This window comes from Panulirus ornatus, chromosome 39 (genome assembly GCF_036320965.1).
Source record: "Panulirus ornatus isolate Po-2019 chromosome 39, ASM3632096v1, whole genome shotgun sequence".
Classification (NCBI taxonomy): Eukaryota; Metazoa; Arthropoda; class Malacostraca; order Decapoda; family Palinuridae; genus Panulirus; species Panulirus ornatus.
The window spans coordinates 4,169,625-4,191,331 of NC_092262.1; the positions used below are offsets into that span (position 1 = coordinate 4,169,625).

Genomic DNA, 21,707 nt, shown 5'->3' on the forward strand with positions numbered 1-21,707 from the left:
TGTTATCTTTAAATAATTATAGTCAAAGACAGTTTACATTTTCATTTGGGATTCAGACAATGTCTGTCCAGCAGGACATAAATAAAGATATTTACCTTACAAGTTTAACACGAACTTGTTATATTCTCTTAAGTTACTATGGCCACACAACATGTACGACAAGATAATGCAGCGTCTGAAAATATCTTTTTAAGAAAATAAGAAGTAAGATAATAAGAAGAGAAACACAATTAGGAAGAGGCTACTCCTGGACCAGTGCTCAACCAGATCATACCGCACTTAGTTTTTCGAATCGTTTTCATTTAAAGAAAATGTTACGTCACAAGTATATTTTACTTAACTGTGCCTGAATGAATATATTATCAGACACGATGAGTAGATTTGCTGAAACGTGATGTGTTCAAATGTAAAATAGGATAAAATACATGAGAACAAGACTTTACCTAACCTTCCGATGTTTACGAGATGTTAGTCGTTTTTTAATAGTTTTCTGGTAAAATACTATTATATTACAATGATATCCTATTCATACTGTGCTTGATATAATGCATTCACGGAAATGTAATATATTTTTGCTGAAATGCCGTACGTACCACAGTGGATTATAGGATAAAATCATGAAAATAATCGACTTTTCGCTCGCTTTCTTTCTGTTCAAACACGTCGCCGTCATCGCTTTCCGAGTGATTTTCAATTAAAAGAAAACTTGTATCACAATCATTTTCTATCCTAATTGATTTAAATGAATACTTGAATGGAAATGTACAATGTTTTTGCTGTAACTACCTGCCTTTTAGTGTAAAATGTGTTGATATATGGTAATTTACCTTCGGCGCTCTGTGTTTCAGGCTCGACAACCCTCAATATATAAGTGGTAAAATGGTTTTGATGAGGATTTTCTGAAATGTTATATATCCCGTGAAGTATGGTACTTTATTACCCTAATTTGTTGTTCCATTACCCTAAAAAAAGATTTGGGTCAACCCATACACGAGGCATATCACAAATGATTTCTTGGTCGAAAATCAAGGGTCGACCTGTACACGAGGTAGATTTATAGACGAGTATATACGGTAGGTCACTTTCTTGCACTTATTTCATGCATCTAATATTCCCTTCTGAACCTTACGCATCTCCCAACCATTCGTCAATTTCTCTAATAATTCTGCTTTCTGTCAGTTGGAGATAAAATGACAATCGAATGTACAAAAGTCCATTTTTTCTTACCTAGTCTGCAATTATCAATGTATTATCAATAGGTATGTTTATATATCGTCTGTATTCTGGTCTACTGTTTTCACTATATTTACAAATGCATTTATCTACGTAGATAAGGGGTACTTTAAATGAAGTTTTCTCATTAATAGTTTAATTACGTTTGTAAAAGAATTCATCTAAACTCTCATACCGTAGTATTAGAACAGTAAGATGGTCAGAAAGTGAAAATCAAGAACCACTCGAGGGAGAATTGAAATATGTAACAATTTTGGATGATTTATGGCAACGGGCTCGAAAAGGTGTTCATTGCATATAACTAATAATGACATATCTATCTTATATATTTTATCTTGCTTCTCGTTAACCCATATTATAGGTTCCCCAAACACTAATTTATATAATGTCATTACGTTATAAGCCGACCCTGAACTGTATTATATTACGTTGTTTACGAACTGCATTATGTACTGCCTATCACTGATCTTTATAATTCATTAATTATTCTGAATGAGTTTCATGTCTTAGTAATCACCTACTCATATATCATATATCTCATGTTAATAAGTTTCATTTCTTACCAAAATATGTCTCCGTGATGGGGTTCCAGAATGACAATAGTGTTATTTCGTTGCTATTATTATGGCACAAAGTTGTCTATAGAAGTTATATATATAATTTGATGAGACTGCTTGTAGAACTATGTTGCTTATAATATCAATTAATCTGTTGAGTTCACATGGATAAGGGAATTTTCTTCTATAATCACCATTTACCGATAGATTGATAGACCTCATACAACCATCTGTTTGGTCACACGTATTCTGGGTTGTATTGCCACACTAACAGTCCACGTGGGAGGAAAGGTGAGTCTGGGATACAATGCAACACCACTCTGGGATATTGATCCCAAAAGATGGGACTGAATTACTCCCAAAGTAATTAGAGAGGAAGGTGAATTAATTCAGACCCCCAGGTCGTGTTTGTCTATCCCTGGCCTTCAAAAAACTCTTAATTTCTTCCTAACTTTAAAGCTAAGATAATTTTCCAATAACATACACGAGTGTAAGAGTGATTCCTAGTACCGTTCATGTAGATAATTATGAAATTAAGATTGGATTTAATGAGAGCTTTATCGTCTTAATTGTAAGGTCGTTAGAAGAGGAAAAGCATAGACGTCCCAAGGTAAATATACTGGCTGAGACATAGATGATAGTTAGCTCGATAGATGACATTTGACGTTGATTAATGATTTATTAAATGTATTTGTAGTGATTTATGATGGTGGCGGCGGCCTGGCGTTGGCAACACTGGGTGGGCGGCTCGTGGGCCCCCCCCCCAGACCTGACCCACCCCACCCGACCCCCCACCTGACGTAAACATACTCTGTCTACCACAAACATCAACAGCCTCTACCACAGCAACCAGCCACTCTACCACACCAGCAGCAGCAGCAGCCTCTCTCTACCACATTTCCCGTCGTGTTGGCTGGGATATATGTGAGTGTGGCGTGTGTCCAGCCATGGGCAACACTGACAGTGCACTGGGACACCTGGAGGTGGAGAGGGAGAATGGCTCCGTAAGTTATTATTATATTATTATCTTAATGTCCTGCTGTGGGGACGGGTGGGATGTCTCATATCCCATAAATGTCTGGGACAGAAGTGTTCTCAGGGGTTGTATTGGTGTATTGATCGTAATTATATGGGAAAAATTTGTCGTTTGTGGGTTCGTCACTTTATATATCTATCTATCTATCTATCTATCTATCTATATATATATATATCGGTATGAGATTGGAGGTGAATAGGTTATCCCAGGGATGTTGGATCCCAGGTAATATATCTTGGGAATGTTTATATCCCAGAGGGACTTTGCGATCTATGAACATTTTGGGAGTTGTGGGATAACTTAAGAAAATATGATAAACCTAGTTTATCATAGCATGATATAACCTAACCCACCAAAATCTAACATATAAACATTTGTGAATGTGTATTACTCCCTCCCTAGTGGTCGATTCCTGGCTTTCTGGGTAGGATATTGCTAGAAATGTAACTTTCCAATGTAATTAACCTTGTTTTGCAATGATATTATACTGTGTGAAGAATACATGTAGAATGCTGGGACGTGATTGTTATAATGCTTTTTTGTTACGGCAAAAAATAGCTCAGCAGTGGGGAGGGCTGGTAGGAAATATATGGTTGAACGCTGTTTAGTAGATGAAGCAATTTTAGAAATTATTAGAATCTAAGAGAACTTCCCCAAAATTCTAACAGCTGTTATTTACCACATTTTTAGATTTATTTGGTAATTGTGGTTCGTATAATCTGCCTTGTTTAATATACTGTAGATGTGCGTAAACAAGTGGCCATCCGAAAGAAGACTTTTATGATCATTTCCACCAGAGTTAATATATACATATATTTTTTGATACATTTTTTATGACAAAATTGTTTAGAAAATTACTTTGTGAGCTCTTAGATGAGAATGCTTCAAAGAAAATCTTTTTCCACACACACACGTTTCACCATTTAGGGATGCAGACAGTGTTAGAGACAAGTGTTAGCCATGTCAACAAAAACAGTAAAAATTGATATAGGTCTTGCCCCTGGGGAAATTTAGGTGATGTTTCCCAAGGTTCTGTTAATTTCTCAAAGTATTTCCCTCACTTATTAAGTAATCCCTTATTATTCTTAAATCTGTTATATCCCTCCCCACTATCAAGTTACTTATTATCACGCAAGGAAATGAATTCATTGTACTAGTCACACTTCAGTCTTATTCTCCATGCAATATACCACCATTGTAAAACAGATGTTTCTGGCAACTTTGAACAACAACTTTCAGGTTGAACCTATACGGTGCACATGGACGGCACCAGCTTTGCCTGTTACCATAATTAGTTTTTCACCAACATCTCAGTTTTCATAACACTTGTGGAACCAGAATACCCAAGGGAATTAGATGGGGGTCTAGTTAGTCCTTCAGGGAATTAGGAAAGTCAGTATCTGAAACAGGGATTGTTCCAAGGAATATTCCATTACCAGTAAATTCTGTAAACCTTAGTAAACCGTCTTGCCAGTTTACCCAACCTTGTGAGGCACCATTTAAAATCTATTATCTCATGAGTTACCTGGCTTTGACAGAGAACTGATAGCACTTTTTAACCAGTTGACTATCTAAGGTTTGTAGTGTATGCTTATTGCCTCAGCCTTTAATCCTAGAAATGTTAATAAACTGTCGTACTGTATGCCGTTGAGATTTCTAAGTTGCAGCCATTATAGCCAGCATGTCATGGACAGTGAAACCTTGGCATGATGCTTAAGTATGTAAATCTTTATGTGCCACTGTTGTTTAAATCTAGGGCATCCCCAGTGGCTCGAATGCACGTTTCTCTGTCTAAATTCAGTTGTTTTTGTAGTTTGGTTATTCTTCAAATATTTTCCCACAAAGTCTTGGATACTTACATTGAGTATCAGTGTGGGGTGTACTGTCTTCCTGCAACAGTGATCCGTGGGTGATTGAGTTTTAAAATTTTTTTTGGGGGGGAATTCATTAGAGATGCAGTTGATGTATTGGATCTATATATGGCCTATTCACATATTGGTGATATAGTTTCTTCCTTATCCCCCATAAAATGTGCATGTATATGATGACAGTACTTAGATGGTTAAGTAATATTCCCTCATCTTATTAAAGTTACAACTTTATCATATCTTGTAGTAGATAATGTAAAGAATTGTTATTGGCAATGACCTGTTAGTACACTTTTGAAACAGTCAGAATAATAAGCTGTGTTTCAGGTTTATGAAGATTGGACAATGGCCCCCGGGGATTTAGAGGGAGTACCGGTAACTGTGTTCTCTGCCGCTCACCCTCCATCCTCTCGCAAGCGGCCATATATTGAAAGAGCTTTACAGGTGATGGGACTTAAGTGCTGTGTATGTTGTATGTAAGCTGTTATATTTTCTATTATTTTGAGGTTGTTTGTTAGTCTTTTAGCGGTTGAATGTACCTGATCTCCCTCATGGGATTGGGAATGGATCTGATGATGGTGGATGTGCTAATAAAGTTTAGCATAGTGAACCCTTCTCTTAGCACAATGGTAATTTTCATTGCGGTTTTTACATACAGATTTATAAATGATTCAGTGCTGTGAAGTGTGGCTCCTTTTGTACCACATTATTGGAAACTATTTGTGTACACATTGATGTATATCATTCATAACTAACTTACCAACAGGCACAGTTTATGATGTATATTTTAGAAAATTATAAAGTACCATTAGGCAGTTCTATGACCTCATGATGTAAATTGTGTTAAGCCATTAGGGTGTAACTGGGTAATATATCAAGCAAGGGATTGGAATCTTAGTATGGGGAAGAAGGTCAGACAAAGATACATCAGCGCAGAATAAGCCATGTACCCTGTGCTGTTTGGATGGAAATCTTTGTAAGTTACAGTTGTGATAAGTGGTATTAAGTAACATTAAGTAATTATCATTTACTGTAGTTAGAGTAAGGTTGTCCAGTCATACACATTTTTCCCTTTGCCTTTAATGAAAAGAGATTACTGCAGAACAGTTACCCTTGAACTTGGGTACTCATAAGCTACCGAAATATGTTCATTATGAGGACTAGGAATTTTACAAGATCAGAATATAGTACGACCAGACTTTAAAGAATATGCTTGATCTTTAAAGCATATCAAAAACTCTTCGTACTTTTTCTTTGTGGAATATGGCATACTTCCAACATTTTTGCCCCATTATCATGCTCATTCCATCATTTTAGAAGAATTTCAAATCCATGGCTGGAATCTTACTGCCTCTTCAATCACTTCAGTTGCACCTCATTATCATAGGAATAATGTATGTTAGAATGTAAAATAAAGTTGTAAGATGGAATCTGTAAAATTCTCATTACATGTGGTGCCTGCTTTGATTAATTCTTGTAACATTTTGATTTAGGCCAGCAGAGTTTACCGTCATCCTGGACTGTTGAAATATCTTGATGGTGGCGTAATTGGAGGGGAGGTGGTATTAGTAATGGAGAGAGCCACACCACTACTCCACCAGGACCTTGAACACTTCTCTCCCCTTCATATATCAGCAGGACTTTTGTCAATCATTGACACACTAGTTTTTCTCCATGACAGGGTATGTTTATAGTTAGCCTTCATACAATAGAATGGTAGTGTTTAGTAACTATGGGAAAGTTCCTTTAGAAAACAAGGTGGAGTGTATCCTACCAAATTGAGACTGATTTTTATGGGAGGACGTCAGGACCGGAACACGATTCAGATTTTTGGAGAAAAACTGAACAGTTCCAAATTCTGACTGTATCCTCCCAAACCCAATTTATTTGTTCAGGTTTAGGACAAAATGTCTAGAATGGCCTTTTATATTCTGTAAACTGAACACTGGCAGATTTATTGTGGATTGGGAGGATATGCAGTACACCCAAAATGAAGTTGTAAGGGTCATGTGTGGTATATATTTCGATATATCATTAAAATTAAATGTGGGCGGGTTGGGCCATTCTTTCGTCTGTTTCCTTGCGCTACCTCGCTAATGCGGGAGACAGCGACAAAGCAAAATAAAAAAATAGAATAAAATCATTAAATCCAACTTGGTGCTGAAACTTTTATATATGTGTAGTGCCAACAGTATGCCAAATATCTTGGCCATTTTGAATTTCATGGTAGACATTTCAAATGGAGAATCAAGAAATAGATTGGAATAACATCAGATTATGAGATTCCATACCCATGCAAAAATAAGTAACTGGATATTTTTTTGTCTTTTTATAGGCAGGTGTGAGTCACAATAATGTGAGTGGTGCGAGCATTTTTGTCACACCCGATGGAGCATGGAAACTATGGGGTCTTGAGTACTCTTGCAGGTGAGATGGCTTTAATGTTTTGTAAGGCTCAGTGTGCAGAAAGATGTGTTTGAAGGTATTTCCATAGAAATTGATGCATGAGAAACCTAACTTAAATGTGGGTTTTGGTTGTAAGAGATCATTTTTATTAAAGAAATTTTTGAGTTAAATGCTGGCTTGTGAGGGAAAACTGATATAACTCATGCAGAGCACCTTTTTTGTACTGAATGTAGCCCTAATTTATTTATTCACTTGAATGTCATCGCTCTTGGCTTATTTAGTAATTTTATTGTAAATCTGATGAACAAGTGTGAAAAAAAATTCATCATGGTTAGTTTGAGTGAAGCTGACAAGAATAGAAGTGTTTTTAGATCAGTTTGTAACTATTCATTGCACTGTTTGGTGATTCTTGTAAGTGCATATTGGTCAGCAGTTTGGTCTTTGTATCATTAGACATTGGGATTGTTAATGATGTGACTTGGTTTTTAGTGTGATAGTGAATTGAAATTATATGCCCAAAATTCATTCAAAGGATTGTTTTGAACTGTTTTATATGTGGAAGAAAGATTAGTTATGTGTGTAATGTAGTGGAGCAACTCCCATTATGTTATGTCATTTGATAGAGCTTTACCATGTCATCATTGCCAAAGAGCATTCTTTCAAGCAGTTGATTTTAACTTTGGGAGACTCTGAATAAGGCTTACTTATATTTTGGCTTCATTAATATGTAAATTGGGTGTAAAGTCTGCAGTTAATTCATGCGACTTCTCTGTATTTCAGAAATGTACATGACAGTAGGAAGGTTGAAGGAAAATGATCCTAACATTATTTGAAATATGTTGTAGTATGTGTATATTACCACACACATACATATATTATTACATTTGATGTATGTAATTTTGATTAGTTTTTTTTATACTGTTGCAATATTGAAGTGATACTTTTAGTAAGACAGTTATCCCCCCAAAAGAATTTAGAAAGAAAGCTTGAATTACACTGCTGCATCGTATGCAACAGTGTTGGTTTTATCCTGAGTGGTTATGTGGTATTTATTGTCTCTTCAAAGAACTTCCACTGTATCTCCCTCATCCTTACACTTTCAGTCTTGTCTGCTTACCTCAGTATCACTTTCAGGAAACAGTGGTTAGCATGTAGCTTTTGTCTTTAAGGGACGGTTGACAGCATTATGATATAACAACATGGGGTTTTGTTTTATGATTTGATTCTGTGATTGGTAGATCAGACCAAGCTCGTGCCGGAGAACTTAAGGTCTTTCATATTCAGAAGTATGTTTTTGTAACATTGAATATTTGCTAGGAAATATGGTGCATATGGCTTTAAATTTGACTTCCTTTCCATAGTTTTGGAGAGCTGACTCGTGATCACATTGAACACATAAACAGCTATTGCCATGAGAAGTCTATTCCACCAGATGACAAATCACGAATATCCCCAGCTTATCAGCATGCCAGAGATTCTTATGCTTTCGCTTGTCTTGTCGAAGACATCTTGACTCCAGAAACTGTTTCAGGTTAGCTCTGATCTACTACTCTTTACAAAAAGAAATGTAATTATGATTATGTGATTGATAGATTGTGGTTACTGTTTCATTAAACTGCTTTCGTACTTCTCTGTTTTATAGTAATTTAGATTACCATTGATAAGACTGCTACCTTGATATTACCAGAAGTGGCAGGGGCTGCAGATTTCTTATCACTAGTGCAGAAGAGTGGGCTAAACAATGACTGGACACAGAGGCCTCGCTTAGCTGTATTGGCGGATCACCACATGTTTAGTCATGAGTTCTTGAAACTTCATGAGAACCTAACAAATGTTCTCCTTTTAAGTGATCAGAGGAGAGAGGAGTTTCTCAAGTGAGTATTCATGGGAGTATTATAATGCATACTGATTCACTTGTATTGCACTCATACAGATATTCCCTCCATTTTAAGTGCCATTCAGCATGTCAGCCATGTAATTTTTTAAGATTCTATGTTTCTGTTACGAGGAAAATGTACTTAGAAAAGTAGAGAGAATCAGTACTGTTATTATATGGATTTCTGTTCTTTTTAAGTAAAGATAAAAAATGCTTTGAGTTTAATTTAGAGTCATGAAAAGTTTATGGGTGAAGATGCCTATTCCATCCTGTATATATATATATATATATTTTTTTTTTTGCTGTCTCCCGCGTTTGCGAGGTAGTGCAAGGAAACAGACGAAAGAAATGGCCCAACCCACCCCCATACACATGTATATACATACGTCCACTCCCGCAAATATACATACCTACACAGCTTTCTATGGTTTACCCCAGACACTTCACATGTCCTGATTCAATCCACTGACAGCACGTCAACCCCGGTATACCACATCGATCCAATTCACTCTATTCCTTGCCCTCCTTTCACCCTCCTGCATGTTCAGGCCCCGATCACACAAAATCTTTTTCACTCCATCTTTCCACCTCCAATTTGGTCTCCCACTTCTCCTCGTTCCCTCCACCTCCGACACATATATCCTCTTGGTCAATCTTTCCTCACTCATTCTCTCCATGTGCCCAAACCATTTCAAAACACCCTCTTCTGCTCTCTCAACCACGCTCTTTTTATTTCCACACATCTCTCTTACCCTTATGTTACTTACTCGATCAAACCACCTCACACCACACATTGTCCTCAAACATCTCATTTCCAGCACATCCACCCTCCTGCGCACAACTCTATCCATAGCCCACGCCTCGCAACCATACAACATTGTTGGAACCACTATTCCTTCAAACATAGCCATTTTTGCTTTCCGTGATAATGTTCTCGACTTCCACACATTCTTCAAGGCTCCCAGGATTTTCGCCCCCTCCCCCACCCTATGATTCACTTCCACTTCCATGGTTCCATCCGCTGCCAGATCCACTCCCAGATATCTAAAACACTTTACTTCCTCCAGTTTTTTTCCATTCAAACTTACCTCCCAATTGACTTGACCCTCAACCCTACTGTACCTAATAACCTTGCTCTTATTCACATTTACTCTTAACTTTCTTCTTTCACACACTTTACCAAACTCAGTCACCAGCTTCTGCAGTTTCTCACATGAATCAGCCACCAGCGCTGTATCATCAGCGAACAACAACTGACTCACTTCCCAAGCTCTCTCAGCCACAACAGACTTCATACTTGCCCCTCTTTCCAAAACTCTTGCATTCACCTCCCTAACAACCCCATCCATAAACAAATTAAACAACCATGGAGACATCACACACCCCTGCCGCAAACCTACATTCACTGAGAACCAATCACTTTCCTCTCTTCCTACACGTACACATGCCTTACATCCTCGATAAAAACTTTTCACTGCTTCTAACAACTTGCCTCCCACACCATATATTCTTAATACCTTCCACAGAGCATCTCTATCAACTCTATCATATGCCTTCTCTCCAGATCCATAAATGCTACATACAAATCCATTTGCTTTTCTAAGTATTTCTCACATACATTCTTCAAAGCAAACACCTGATCCACACATCCTCTACCACTTCTGAAACCACACTGCTCTTCCCCAATCTGATGCTCTGTACATGCCTTCACCCTCTCAATCAATACCCTCCTATATAATTTACCAGGAATACTCAACAAACTTATACCTCTGTAATTTGAGCACTCACTCTTATCCCCTTTGCCTTTGTACAATGGCACTATGCACGCATTCAGCCAATCCTCAGGCACCTCACCATGAGTCATACATACATGAAATAACCTTACCAACCAGTAAACAATACACTCACCCCTTTTTTTAATAAATTCCACTGCAATACCATCCAAACCTGCTGCCTTGCCGGCTTTCATCTTCCACAAAGCTTTTACTACCTCTTCTCTGTTTACCAAATCATTTATATATAGATATTTTTTTTTTTATACTATTTGCCATTTTCTGCGTTAGCAAGGTAGCGTTAAGAACAGAGGACTGAACCTTTGAGGGAATATCCTCACTTGGCCCCCTTCTCTGTTCCTTCTTTTGGAAAATTAGGAAATAGAGGGGAGGATTTCCAGCCCCCCGCTTCCTCCCCTTTTAGTTGCCTTCTTCAATACGCAGGGAATACATGGGAAGTATTCTTTCTCCCCTATCCCCAGGGCCATTCTTTCGTCTGTTTCCTTGCACTACCTCGCTAACGCAGGAGACAGCGACAAAGCAAAATAAATAAAAATGAATAGAATATATTACTGCAGATGATAATTATGAATATGCAATGATACGAGCTTTATCTTTTAGATCTGTTGCTGAGAATTTGCGTCAATATCCAGAAGAGCTTGTGTCTAGTACTTTGGCTAAAGCATTGTTAAGTCGCCCTGTGTTGTTACACCCAGCTGCTTCTACACATCTAATGCCGAAAGTTCTTATACCAAAGAATGGTAAGTTGATTGTCTTTAATTTTGGGTCTGTGGAAGTGCTTTCAATAAGAGATTTGTTGTTGTTGGGATATATTGTAAAGCTGTTATGCAGGTGATATGTTGCACCTCTTTGGATGCAGTGTTTTATTTACATGTTGTGGAGTCTGTCAAACGTTTCTCTGGGGATTCTTATTCTTATCGTAAATTTATATTTATTTATTTTGCTTTGTCGCTGTCTCCCGCGTTTGCGAGGTAGCGTAAATATATATATGTAACTGACAGAACCCATCTGTAAGAGTCAGATTGTAGTATGAGGTGTTTAGATCAGTATATGCTTTGTCATAGTTTTGTGGTATTCATGCAGCAGACTTAAGCTCTGTGAAGTTTGCAAAGGATTCTAATACAACAGCTATGTTCTTTGGTTGTTTAGCTTGTGGTCATTGCACACAGAATTATGATGAAAGAGTTAGTTTTAGTTTTCTTTAGTGATGCAAGAGCGTAATATCCTTTACTTGTCAGTAATTTTTATATAAGATTATAGTAAAAAAGTAATGTGAAAGCCCAGATGTGAATATTTTTTATTCATTTTTAGAGAACTTGTTTGGTAAAGTGTGTGGAAGAAGAAAGTTGAGAGTAAATGTGAATAAGAGCAAGGTTATTAGGTACAGTAGGGGTGAGGGTGAAGTCAATTGGGAGGTGAGTTTGAATGGAGAAAAACTGGAGGAAGTGAAGTGTTTTAGATATCTGGGAGTGGATCTGTCAGCGGATGGAACCATGGAAGCGGAAGTGGATCATAGGGTGGGGGAGGGGGCGAAAATTTTGGGAGCCTTGAAAAATGTGTGGAAGTCGAGAACATTATCTCGGAAAGCAAAAATGGGTATGTTTGAGGGAATAGTGGTTCCAACAATGTTGTATGGTTGCGAGGCGTGGGCTATGGATAGAGATGTGCGCAGGAGGATGGATGTGCTGGAAATGAGATGTTTGAGGACAATGTGTGGTGTGAGGTGGTTTGATCAAGTAAGTAACGTAAGGGTAAGAGAGATGTGTGGAAATAAAAAGAGCGTGGTTGAGAGAGCAGAAGAGGGTGTTTTGAAATGGTTTGGGCACATGGAGAGAATGAGTGAGGAGAGATTGACCAAGAGGATATATGTGTCGGAGGTGGAGGGAACGAGGAGAAGAGGGAGACCAAATTGGAGGTGGAAAGATGGAGTGAAAAAGATTTTGTGTGATCGGGGCCTGTTTCCTTGCGCTACCTCGCAAACGCGGGAGACAGCGACAAAGTATAAAAAAAAAAAAAAAAAAAAAGAGAACTTGTTGTACAGACCCACCAATAACCAACTCTGTTTAATTTAGTTGTAATGTTGTTTTATGGAAGGAAAATATATAAGGTAGTAAAACTAGATAGATTATTTTGATCAGAATTTTTCTTTAATACATATGAAATGTAAGCTGTATCATTACTGTTGTGGTGTTATGCTGAAGTGGTATTTTAGATGAAAGGTTGATAGAATAATTGATTATTTAAATGGCCTTCCTTTGAGTAATGGGGTGTCTATCTTATGAACAGGGTAATGAAACATTTGACTTCACTGTTCAGTTTAGTATTTTTATGATGTTTGACATTTCTGTGCTGCTTTGTTGGGCTGTTTGATGAAGGTGCAGAGAAGGGAAGGAAACTATCATTGTAATTATGAATGATACTAGAGAGACTTGAGGGACAAGTCAATTGGGTGGTAAGTTTGAATGGAGAAAAACTGGAGGAAGTGAAGTGTTTTAGATATCTGGGAGTGGATTTGGCAGCGGATGGAACCATGGAAGCGCAAGTGAATCATAGGGTGGGGAGGGGGCGAAAGTTCTGGGAGTGTTGAAGAATGTGTGGAAGTCGAGAACGTTATCTCAGAAAGCAAAAATGGGTATGTTTGAAGGAATAGCGGTTCCAACAATGTTATATGGTTGCGAGGCGTGGGCTATAGATAGAGTTGTGCGGAGGAGGTTGGATGTGCTGGAAATGAAATGCTTGAGGACAATATGTGGTGTGAGGTGGTTTGATCAAGTAAGTAATAATGGGGTAAGAGAGATGTGTGGTGATAAAAAGAGTGTGGTTGGGAGAGCAGAAGAGGGTGTTTTGAAATGGTTTGGTCACATGGAGAGAATGAGTGAGGAAAAATTGACCAAAAGGATATATGTGTTGGAGGTGGAGGGAATGAGGAGAAGTGGGAGACCAAATTGGAGGTGGAAAGATGGAGTGAAAAAGATTTTGAGTGATCGGGGCCTGAACATGCAGGAGGGTGAAAGGCATGCAAGGAATAGAGTGAATTGGAACGATGTGGTATACTGGGGTCGACGTGCTGTCATTGGATTGAACTAGGGTATGTGAAGCATCTGGGGTAAACCATGGAAAGTTCTGTTGGACCTGGATGTGGAAAGGGAGTTGTGGTTTCGGTGCGTTATTACATGACAGCTAGAGACTGAGTGTGAACGAAAGTGGCCTTTGTTGTTTTTTCCTAGCACTACCTCGGGCACATGCAGGGGGAGGGTGTTGTTATTTCATGTGTGGCGAGGTGGCGATGGGAATGAATAAAGGCAGACAGTATGAATTATGTACATGTGTATATATGTATATGTCTGTGTGTGTATATATATGTATACGTTGAGATGTATAGGTATGTATATTTGCGTGTGTGGACGTGTATGTTTATACATGTGTATGTGGGTGGGTTGGACCATTCTTTTGTCTGTTTCCTTGCGCTACCTTGCGAATGCGGGAGACAGCGACAAAGCAAAATAAATAAATAAATAGTAGAGATGAGTAATATGATTATTTTTTTCTGAATAACTTGATGATTTCTCTTGGTTTATATTTCATCTAGGTACAGCTAATGATGCAGAAGATGGATTGTTTAGTGATGAAGTGTTTCAGCGTGACATTGTGCCTCATCTTGTCAGCTTGTTTGGTGTTCATGATGCTACTGTTCGAGGAATCCTCCTCATTTATCTACCATACTATGTTTCACTGATTCCAAAGGATGTGTTAGCCAGTGAAGTGGTAAGTGGTATTGGAAATTTGTTTATTTGAATATTTATTTATTATTATTATACTTTGTCGCTGTCTCCCGCGTTAGCGAGGTAGCGCAAGGAAACAGACGGAAGAATGGCCCAACCCACCCACATACACATGCATATACATACACGTCCACACACGCACATATACATACTTATACATCTCAACGTATACATATATATACACACACAGACATACATATATACACATGTACATAATTCATACTGCCTGCCCTTATTCATTCCTGTCGCCACCCCACCACACATGAAATGACAACCCCCTCCCCCTGCATTTGCGCGAGGTAGCACTAGGAAAAGACAACAAAGGCCACATTCGTTCACACTCAGTCTCTAGCTGTCATGTATAATGCACCAAAACCACAGCTCCTTTTCCTCATCCAGGCCCCACAGAACTTTCCATGGTTTACCCCAGACGCTTCACATGCCCTGGTTCAATCTATTGACAGCACGTTGACCCCGGTGTTTATTTGAATGCCTTTTATGTTCAGTGTTATATTTTGATTCCCTGTATATTGCAGTTTGTTGGGTACACAGAGGTGTTCTCTCATTTCTTACCTTATTCAAAAATGGCAAATCATGCATCTATCTATATATCTGATACTTATTATGCATGAGAATCATTGTATGTAGTACTGCTTTGCCAGATGAATTTATTGTATGGAAGAGTATGTGAGGAGTCTGCTGGTGATGCACTCAAGAAATGTTTCAGGAAAAATGTAAGAGACATCCAAAAACTCTAGACCAAAATTATCTCAAGATAAGAAAATTCCACATCAACCATGCCTGTTGTCTTAAAACTGGAAAAAGATACGAAATGTATATAGAAGTAGGAAAAGTGGAAAGATAACATATAATGAAGTACCTGCAGTTTTTAGTTCAGTGTACATAATATTGTGTATTATGATATGTTATCAAGTTTAATAGAAGAGGAGTGAGCTCTGATTCAGAACCTAATGGTTGAAGTATCATAAACCGTCTTTTATACAATACTCATTGTTTAGATTACAACATCTGAGTGATACTGATGAATGAATTAAGTTTTTGCAATGAAAAGAAAAATAAGTTCTTTGGATTAGCAAGTATGCTATGATAAGTGCACATATTGATTATGTAGTTACAGACATTGAGACATTTGCATAACATGTGGGTTTTTGCTTGATTGTTTATGTATGATTTTATATAAAGACCATGTGAATGAGAAGAAGGATGTGCTTCAGTATGTAATTCTTTTCAACTCATTTGCATTTATAGATTTACAAAACTCACCTTTGAGACCCAAGGCTTGACAGTATTGATGGACTACTGTATGAGTTAAAGATTATTATAATGCTATTATTATGTAAACCCAGTAACCCAAGACCTCTTGTATGTGGTTAATGTAGCTGTAAGGTTGCAATAAATCAGTAGCAAGGAAGTGATTGACTCCTTTGTGGTGAAAGTTTCCTTGATGAGATTGTACTCATTTTCATCCACTGATGTTACAAACTTGCTGAAGGTGACAATTCACTGTTGGCTTAACCTCATGAAGGTGGAGTCCAGTAACATCATTTATTTATAGAATTATGAAAAAATGTCTGGAAAATGCACAGAGAATGGAATTCGAGTAGTAATGATGAGCTCACCACATAAGTTTCAGTGTCTATTTTCTTTGATATTGTATTTCAACTGTATCATACATACAGCTGCCAGAGCTATTGCTTGGTATTCGTGACTCAAGCGACAGTCTTGTGATGTCTACACTCCATGCCCTCGCAGAACTTGTACCCATCCTTGGTGCCAACACTGTCATTGGAGAAAACCGACAGAATCTCTTCACAACTGCCAAGCCAAAGGTCAGTAACTGCCATGGCAGTACTTGCTTGTTTTGATCATGTGAAGAAGACTTGAGTTAGACTTTCCAATTTTTTTTGATAGTTTGGTTAAGTACATCAATGAATTACAAATGGAAGATGTTGAAAAGCTTGCTTTTGTAAAGCTTGAAAATTATTGGCATAGAATGGCATATAAGTTGATAGACTGATTTATTGAATGATTGATAGACATGTTTATAAGATGATTAATTTCCTGTATTTTCCTAATACCAGTATATATTGTTGCCTTACATGAATACTCATTTTATAGTCAGACCTCATTGAAGATGATATTTTCTTTGATGTACACAGGCTGCAGCAAGCCTACCATTAAGTAAAGGAATTTCATCTTTACAAACAAGCTCTGCAGAGGCAAAAGTTAATGGCAGCAAAGTTAACCGAAGCCTCCTTCCCTCTTCTGTTTCATCCAAGCCTGCAGGTTTGTTGGTCGTAATTTGAATAATGTTTGTTTTTTAAGATAGAGGCTTATACATGTAAAGGTCTGAATGACATCTGAATATTGTTGTCGTTAACATATTAACCCAGAAAGTGGTCAAGTACATTAAACCTATATGAACATTAGTGAAGAGTGAAGAATATGAGGTTAGTTTTGTCATTTTATTAAGAGTAATTTGTAGGTTGCAGATTAAGTGGTTTTGGTCTCTCTGAAAGTCCTGTTCTTGGAGAAGTGAACAAGACTCTCCTCTAACTTGATGAAAGTTTTCCTTTAGTGTAGCACATTATAGCCTCCTTCCCAATTTCTCAAGTATATTTATACCCCTTATCCCTGGGGATAGGTGAGAAAGAGTACTTCCCACGTATTCCAAAAGAAGGAGTAGAGAAGGGGGCCAATAGAAGATATTCCCTCAAAGGATCAGTCCTCTGTTAATGCTACCTCGCTATCACGGGAAATGGCAAATAGTATGAAATTTTTACTCCTGTTTTTTTTTTTTTTTTTTGCCGCTTTCTCCCGCATTTGCAAGGTAGCGCAAGGAAACAGACGAAAGAAATGGCCCAACCCACCCCCATACACATGTATATACATACGTCCACACACGCAAATATACATACCTACACAGCTTTCCATGGTTTACCCCAGACGCTTCACATGCCCTGATTCAATCCACTGACAGCACGTCAACCCGGTATACCACATCGCTCCAATTCACTCTATTCCTTGCCCTCCTTTCACCCTCCTGCATGTTCAGGCCCCGATCACACAAAATCTTTTTCACTCCATCTTTCCACCTCCAATGTGGTCTCCCTCTTCTCCTCGTTCCCTCCACCTCCGACACATATATCCTCTTGGTCAATCTTTCCTCACTCATTCTCTCCATGTGACCAAACCATTTCAAAACACCCTCTTCTGCTCTCTCAACCACGCTCTTTTTATTTCCACACATCTCTCTTACCCTTACGTTACTTACTCGATCAAACCACCTCACACCACACATTGTCCTCAAACATCTCATTTCCAGCACATCCATCCTCCTGCGCACAACTCTATCCATAGTCCACGCCTCGCAACCATACAACATTGTTGGAACCACTATTCCATCAAACATACCCATTTTTGCTTTCCGAGATAATGTTCTCGACTTCCACACATTCTTCAAGGCTCCCAGAATTTTCGCCCCCTCCCCCACCCTATGATCCACTTCCGCTTCCATGGTTCCATCCGCTGCCAGATCCACTCCCAGATATCTAAAACACTTTACTTCCTCCAGTTTTTCTCCTGTTGTTATGCCTGATATTACTGAATGCTTAATAAGGAGTGCAGTTGATGATGAATTAGTTCCCTAAAAGTGCATAAGCACAGGTTACCATATATTTTTTCTCTTTTTTTGCACAGAGCCACCACCACCTCCACCAAGATCCATATCACTGGGGCCAGAGTCTGTCAGTAATGAAGTCAAATCAGATGTTACTTCTCTGGACAGCCTTTCAATTGATAGTATAGTTTTAGCTCAGATACCGGAAAGGAGCTCCCCAGATGGAGAAGATAGTGGCAATTCAACCAATCAGTGTGTTGGACCTACAGGACCTGCAAGTATGAGTGCAGATGCTTGGTCGTCTGACTGGGAGGAAATACAAGATGTTCCATCTGAAGACTTCTCTCGTGTCATACTGTCAGTCAATGAAGAAAAAGCTGATTTGCAGTTAAAGGATAATGACTTGGGGATGGATGTGATGAAAGAAGGGGTTACTACATCTACTGCAAAACCTAAGATTATCAGTAAAGTAAAGATGAGCACACCTGTGGAAAATAAATCATTGTCTGTAGGCAGTAGTAATAACATTAGGGAAGTTATGTCAGGGTCATGTCCAATGAATGTGAAACCAAGTTCAGGAATGAAGCTTATAAGTTTAAAGCATAAGGAAATAGCAGATAATAGCATACATTTGAAGAGAACTCAAAATCTTGGTGAAGAGTTTGATGTCTTAGCAATTAAAGTGAATAAAAAGCGGGATGCAGAAATGGACCTGTTCGCAGACCTTGCACCTAAGTTTGATACAAAGAAGTTTGACTTGGAAACGATGTTGATGGAAGCTAATTATAAGATGAAGGGAATACAAAAAGTACGCACACCATCAGTTTCAGAGACCTTAGCTGGGCTTGACACAAGTGGAGCAGATGATTCATGGGGAGGAGAAGGTGGATGGGGGGATCAGATTGATTTATTTGATATATCTCCATTAACTACTGAAAGTAATTCACCTTCTAAGTTTTTCCACAAAGATTCAGAGATGAAATCAGTGTCATTATCTGCAAGTAATCATTCTCCAACAGATTTTGTTGCTACTAGTACTGGAAACTCATTATCTCCTGCAGTGAACTTGCCTTCAACTCGTTTGCATAGTAGTGGTTTAATAAATACGAGTGAAGCAAAGGATGTTTGGGATGATGGCTGGGGTGATGATTTTTGAGTTGATATTTAGTAAAGCTAAGTATGTATAGATATCTTTTGAAAACACAGTCTGGAGAATATACTGGATATATATTCTAAGATTATTTTTCATTAGTGATGCTTTTCTGTGAATGTTTCAACTAGTTTCCTGTACAAGGTTATTTTAAAGTGACAGTTTCCAGTCCTTTTGAGTTTTGTCTTTTATGTTCGTTCATATTACTTCATTAATAGTGATATAGGGAAATTAATGCAGAATGAATACAGGATTTTTAACTAGTCACTCCTTGAAATGTTAATTTAGATGGAGTATACTTGTAAATTTTTCATTTGGTCAGTATTTTTTTAAGGAACTTCCTGAATAAGTTAGGTCATAAGATTCTCCATACATGGATCTAGACTTTCTTAATTCAGAAGTCAGAATTATTTAACATGACCAAGTTGAAGTGGGAACATTGATTTTAGAATAAAAGCTGGTAACAATATGCAAAAACTGCCAGGTTACCAAAAATTTAGCAGCAGATATAAGTGAGCAGCGGGTGGTCAAGTTCATTGCAGGTCAATGATCATGTTGATACTGATTGAAGCCCCAGGACTGGTCATGTTAGGTCATTACTGGATACTGACTCAACACACTCCAAACAAGGCTCATCATTATAGTTTATCACATAGGAGCTGTCCCCATCTCAGCATTGTTTCCCCAGATTGGGGAGCTATCTTATGGTTGTCTAAATTGTACGATAGCGTGTTCAAGTGAAAAGCACAAAACAGTCTTTTTATAGGTACTTGTGTGAATAAATTGAGGTTCTTTGTTCAACATATCCCTCTTTGGTGTGCAAGTTTTACTGTGATGCTTAGCAGTGAAAATCAGAAGTCTACAGAGCCTTTGACTTGACAAAAGATTGATCAGATGTCATGCAGTGTAGAGCTATCATTTTTTCTTGAACAACTAGCCACAGAAAGTCATTTCCTTGAATGCACTCATCTTTCCATACATTAGTAAACTATCAGATAACCCATAAATGTTGCTTATTGTGACAGATATGTACTAAGGTAGTAATGAGACATGAACTGCTAGTCAGGATTTAATTCTCAGCATTTCGAATTTTGTTTTTCTGAAGAATATTATCCTGAGGAAGATAGCTGTTGGATCGTTGAGAATCAAATCCAGTTTAACAGCTCATGTCATTGCTACCTGATTGCCTACCGATTAATCCCACCAACTCCTGCTGTAATAGTCCAACTGTTTGACTTGTTTATAACAGTTAGGGTGTGATAAGGGACATTTTAATAGGATTGTATTATATGCAGCATTAATCAGCTTTCTGATTTTTTGCTCAAGTTTTCATTCTGTACGTAGTCACAGATGTCTTGTCATTAGAATGAAGTTCCAGTATGGTAAATAAGCTCTGCCCTCTAAATCCCTTTTTTTTTATAACTTTGAAAAATACATAAGTACTCCTGTAGGGCTTGCAAAACCATTTTCTGAATCATTGTGTTCATTGGATGATTCTTCGTACAAACATGAGCTTGACATGTAAGAGTAAGGTCAGGTCTTCATGATTTATCTTGAGGCCTAGAAAATCAGTGATGAATTGGATTTTGGAGAAATATGTCTCAGACAAACATGCTTAAGAAGCTAGATGAGTAATTGTGTGGGATTGATAAACTAGTAATTAACTTTTGTAATGTCAGTTATTTTTTTGTAATTAGCAGGCTCACAGTGGCTGGTTGTTGAGGATGAAACTACAAGTAGATTTCTGGAGTTTGTGCAGTCATTTGCGTAAATGAGTTAAAGGCACTGGTCTCCCTGTTGTCCCAGCACAGAAAGAAATTTTGTATCCCTTAGAAAGGAATGCAGAAACCAGCTTGTGTTTAATCAGAAAGTAAGTGTCCTCTGAACACATTTCTTGGAATGTACTGTAACTTAATGTTGAATTGATTCAATTGTTAATCTGCTGTATTTTCTCTGTAAATATTTATCATACAATAAGATGAATTGCCCTGGTAAAGCTGATGTAGATATGAAGCTTTTTTACTTATTTTTTATATACTAGAAATCAGATTTTGAGGAAGCTCCCATTATAAAGTTATTTTTCAATTTGTATTACTGTCATTAAAAAGATTTATAAATTTTAGTATTTTTATATTAAGATCTGGATTGATATGTTCATAAGTATTGAAATTCAACCTGTGAAATTAGTATTTTACATTGTCATGTGTATTGAAGCACTTTTGTCAATATCTCATAATAATTAAGGTGTATTTTCAATGGATTTTATGCTGAGGTAAAGCAAATTTGATTTTTGGTTGTATGATTCTCTAAGGTTTTGAGATGGCATACTTTTTTGTACAACTTAATGTAGTTAGAAAATAACTACG

At 37.7% G+C, this 21,707-nt stretch overlaps 1 protein-coding gene across 1 annotated transcript; it reads left to right on the forward strand.

The window, feature by feature from the left end:
- Nucleotides 1-2,573: 2,573 nt before the first annotated feature.
- LOC139761042 (uncharacterized) lies at nt 2,574-19,797 on the forward strand. The gene is made up of 11 exons (XM_071684805.1): nt 2,574-2,794; nt 5,022-5,138; nt 6,188-6,376; nt 7,030-7,121; nt 8,462-8,631; nt 8,788-8,974; nt 11,370-11,509; nt 14,359-14,534; nt 16,252-16,401; nt 16,732-16,858; nt 18,272-19,797. Exons 1-11 carry the CDS (start codon nt 2,738-2,740, stop codon nt 19,345-19,347), a joined length of 2,481 nt encoding a protein of 826 aa, XP_071540906.1. The 5' UTR covers nt 2,574-2,737; the 3' UTR covers nt 19,348-19,797.
- Nucleotides 19,798-21,707: the final 1,910 nt, after the last annotated feature.

Excerpts from the sequence above, each read along its gene's own strand:
- LOC139761042 (XM_071684805.1), top strand. The coding sequence starts at position 2,738 with ATGGGCAACACTGACAGTGCACTGGGACACCTGGAGGTGGAGAGGGAG. Across the intron at positions 8,975-11,369 it reads AGGAGAGAGGAGTTTCTCAA|ATCTGTTGCTGAGAATTTGC; the intron begins GTGAGTATTCAT and ends TTTATCTTTTAG. Across the intron at positions 14,535-16,251 it reads ATGTGTTAGCCAGTGAAGTG|CTGCCAGAGCTATTGCTTGG; the intron begins GTAAGTGGTATT and ends TCATACATACAG.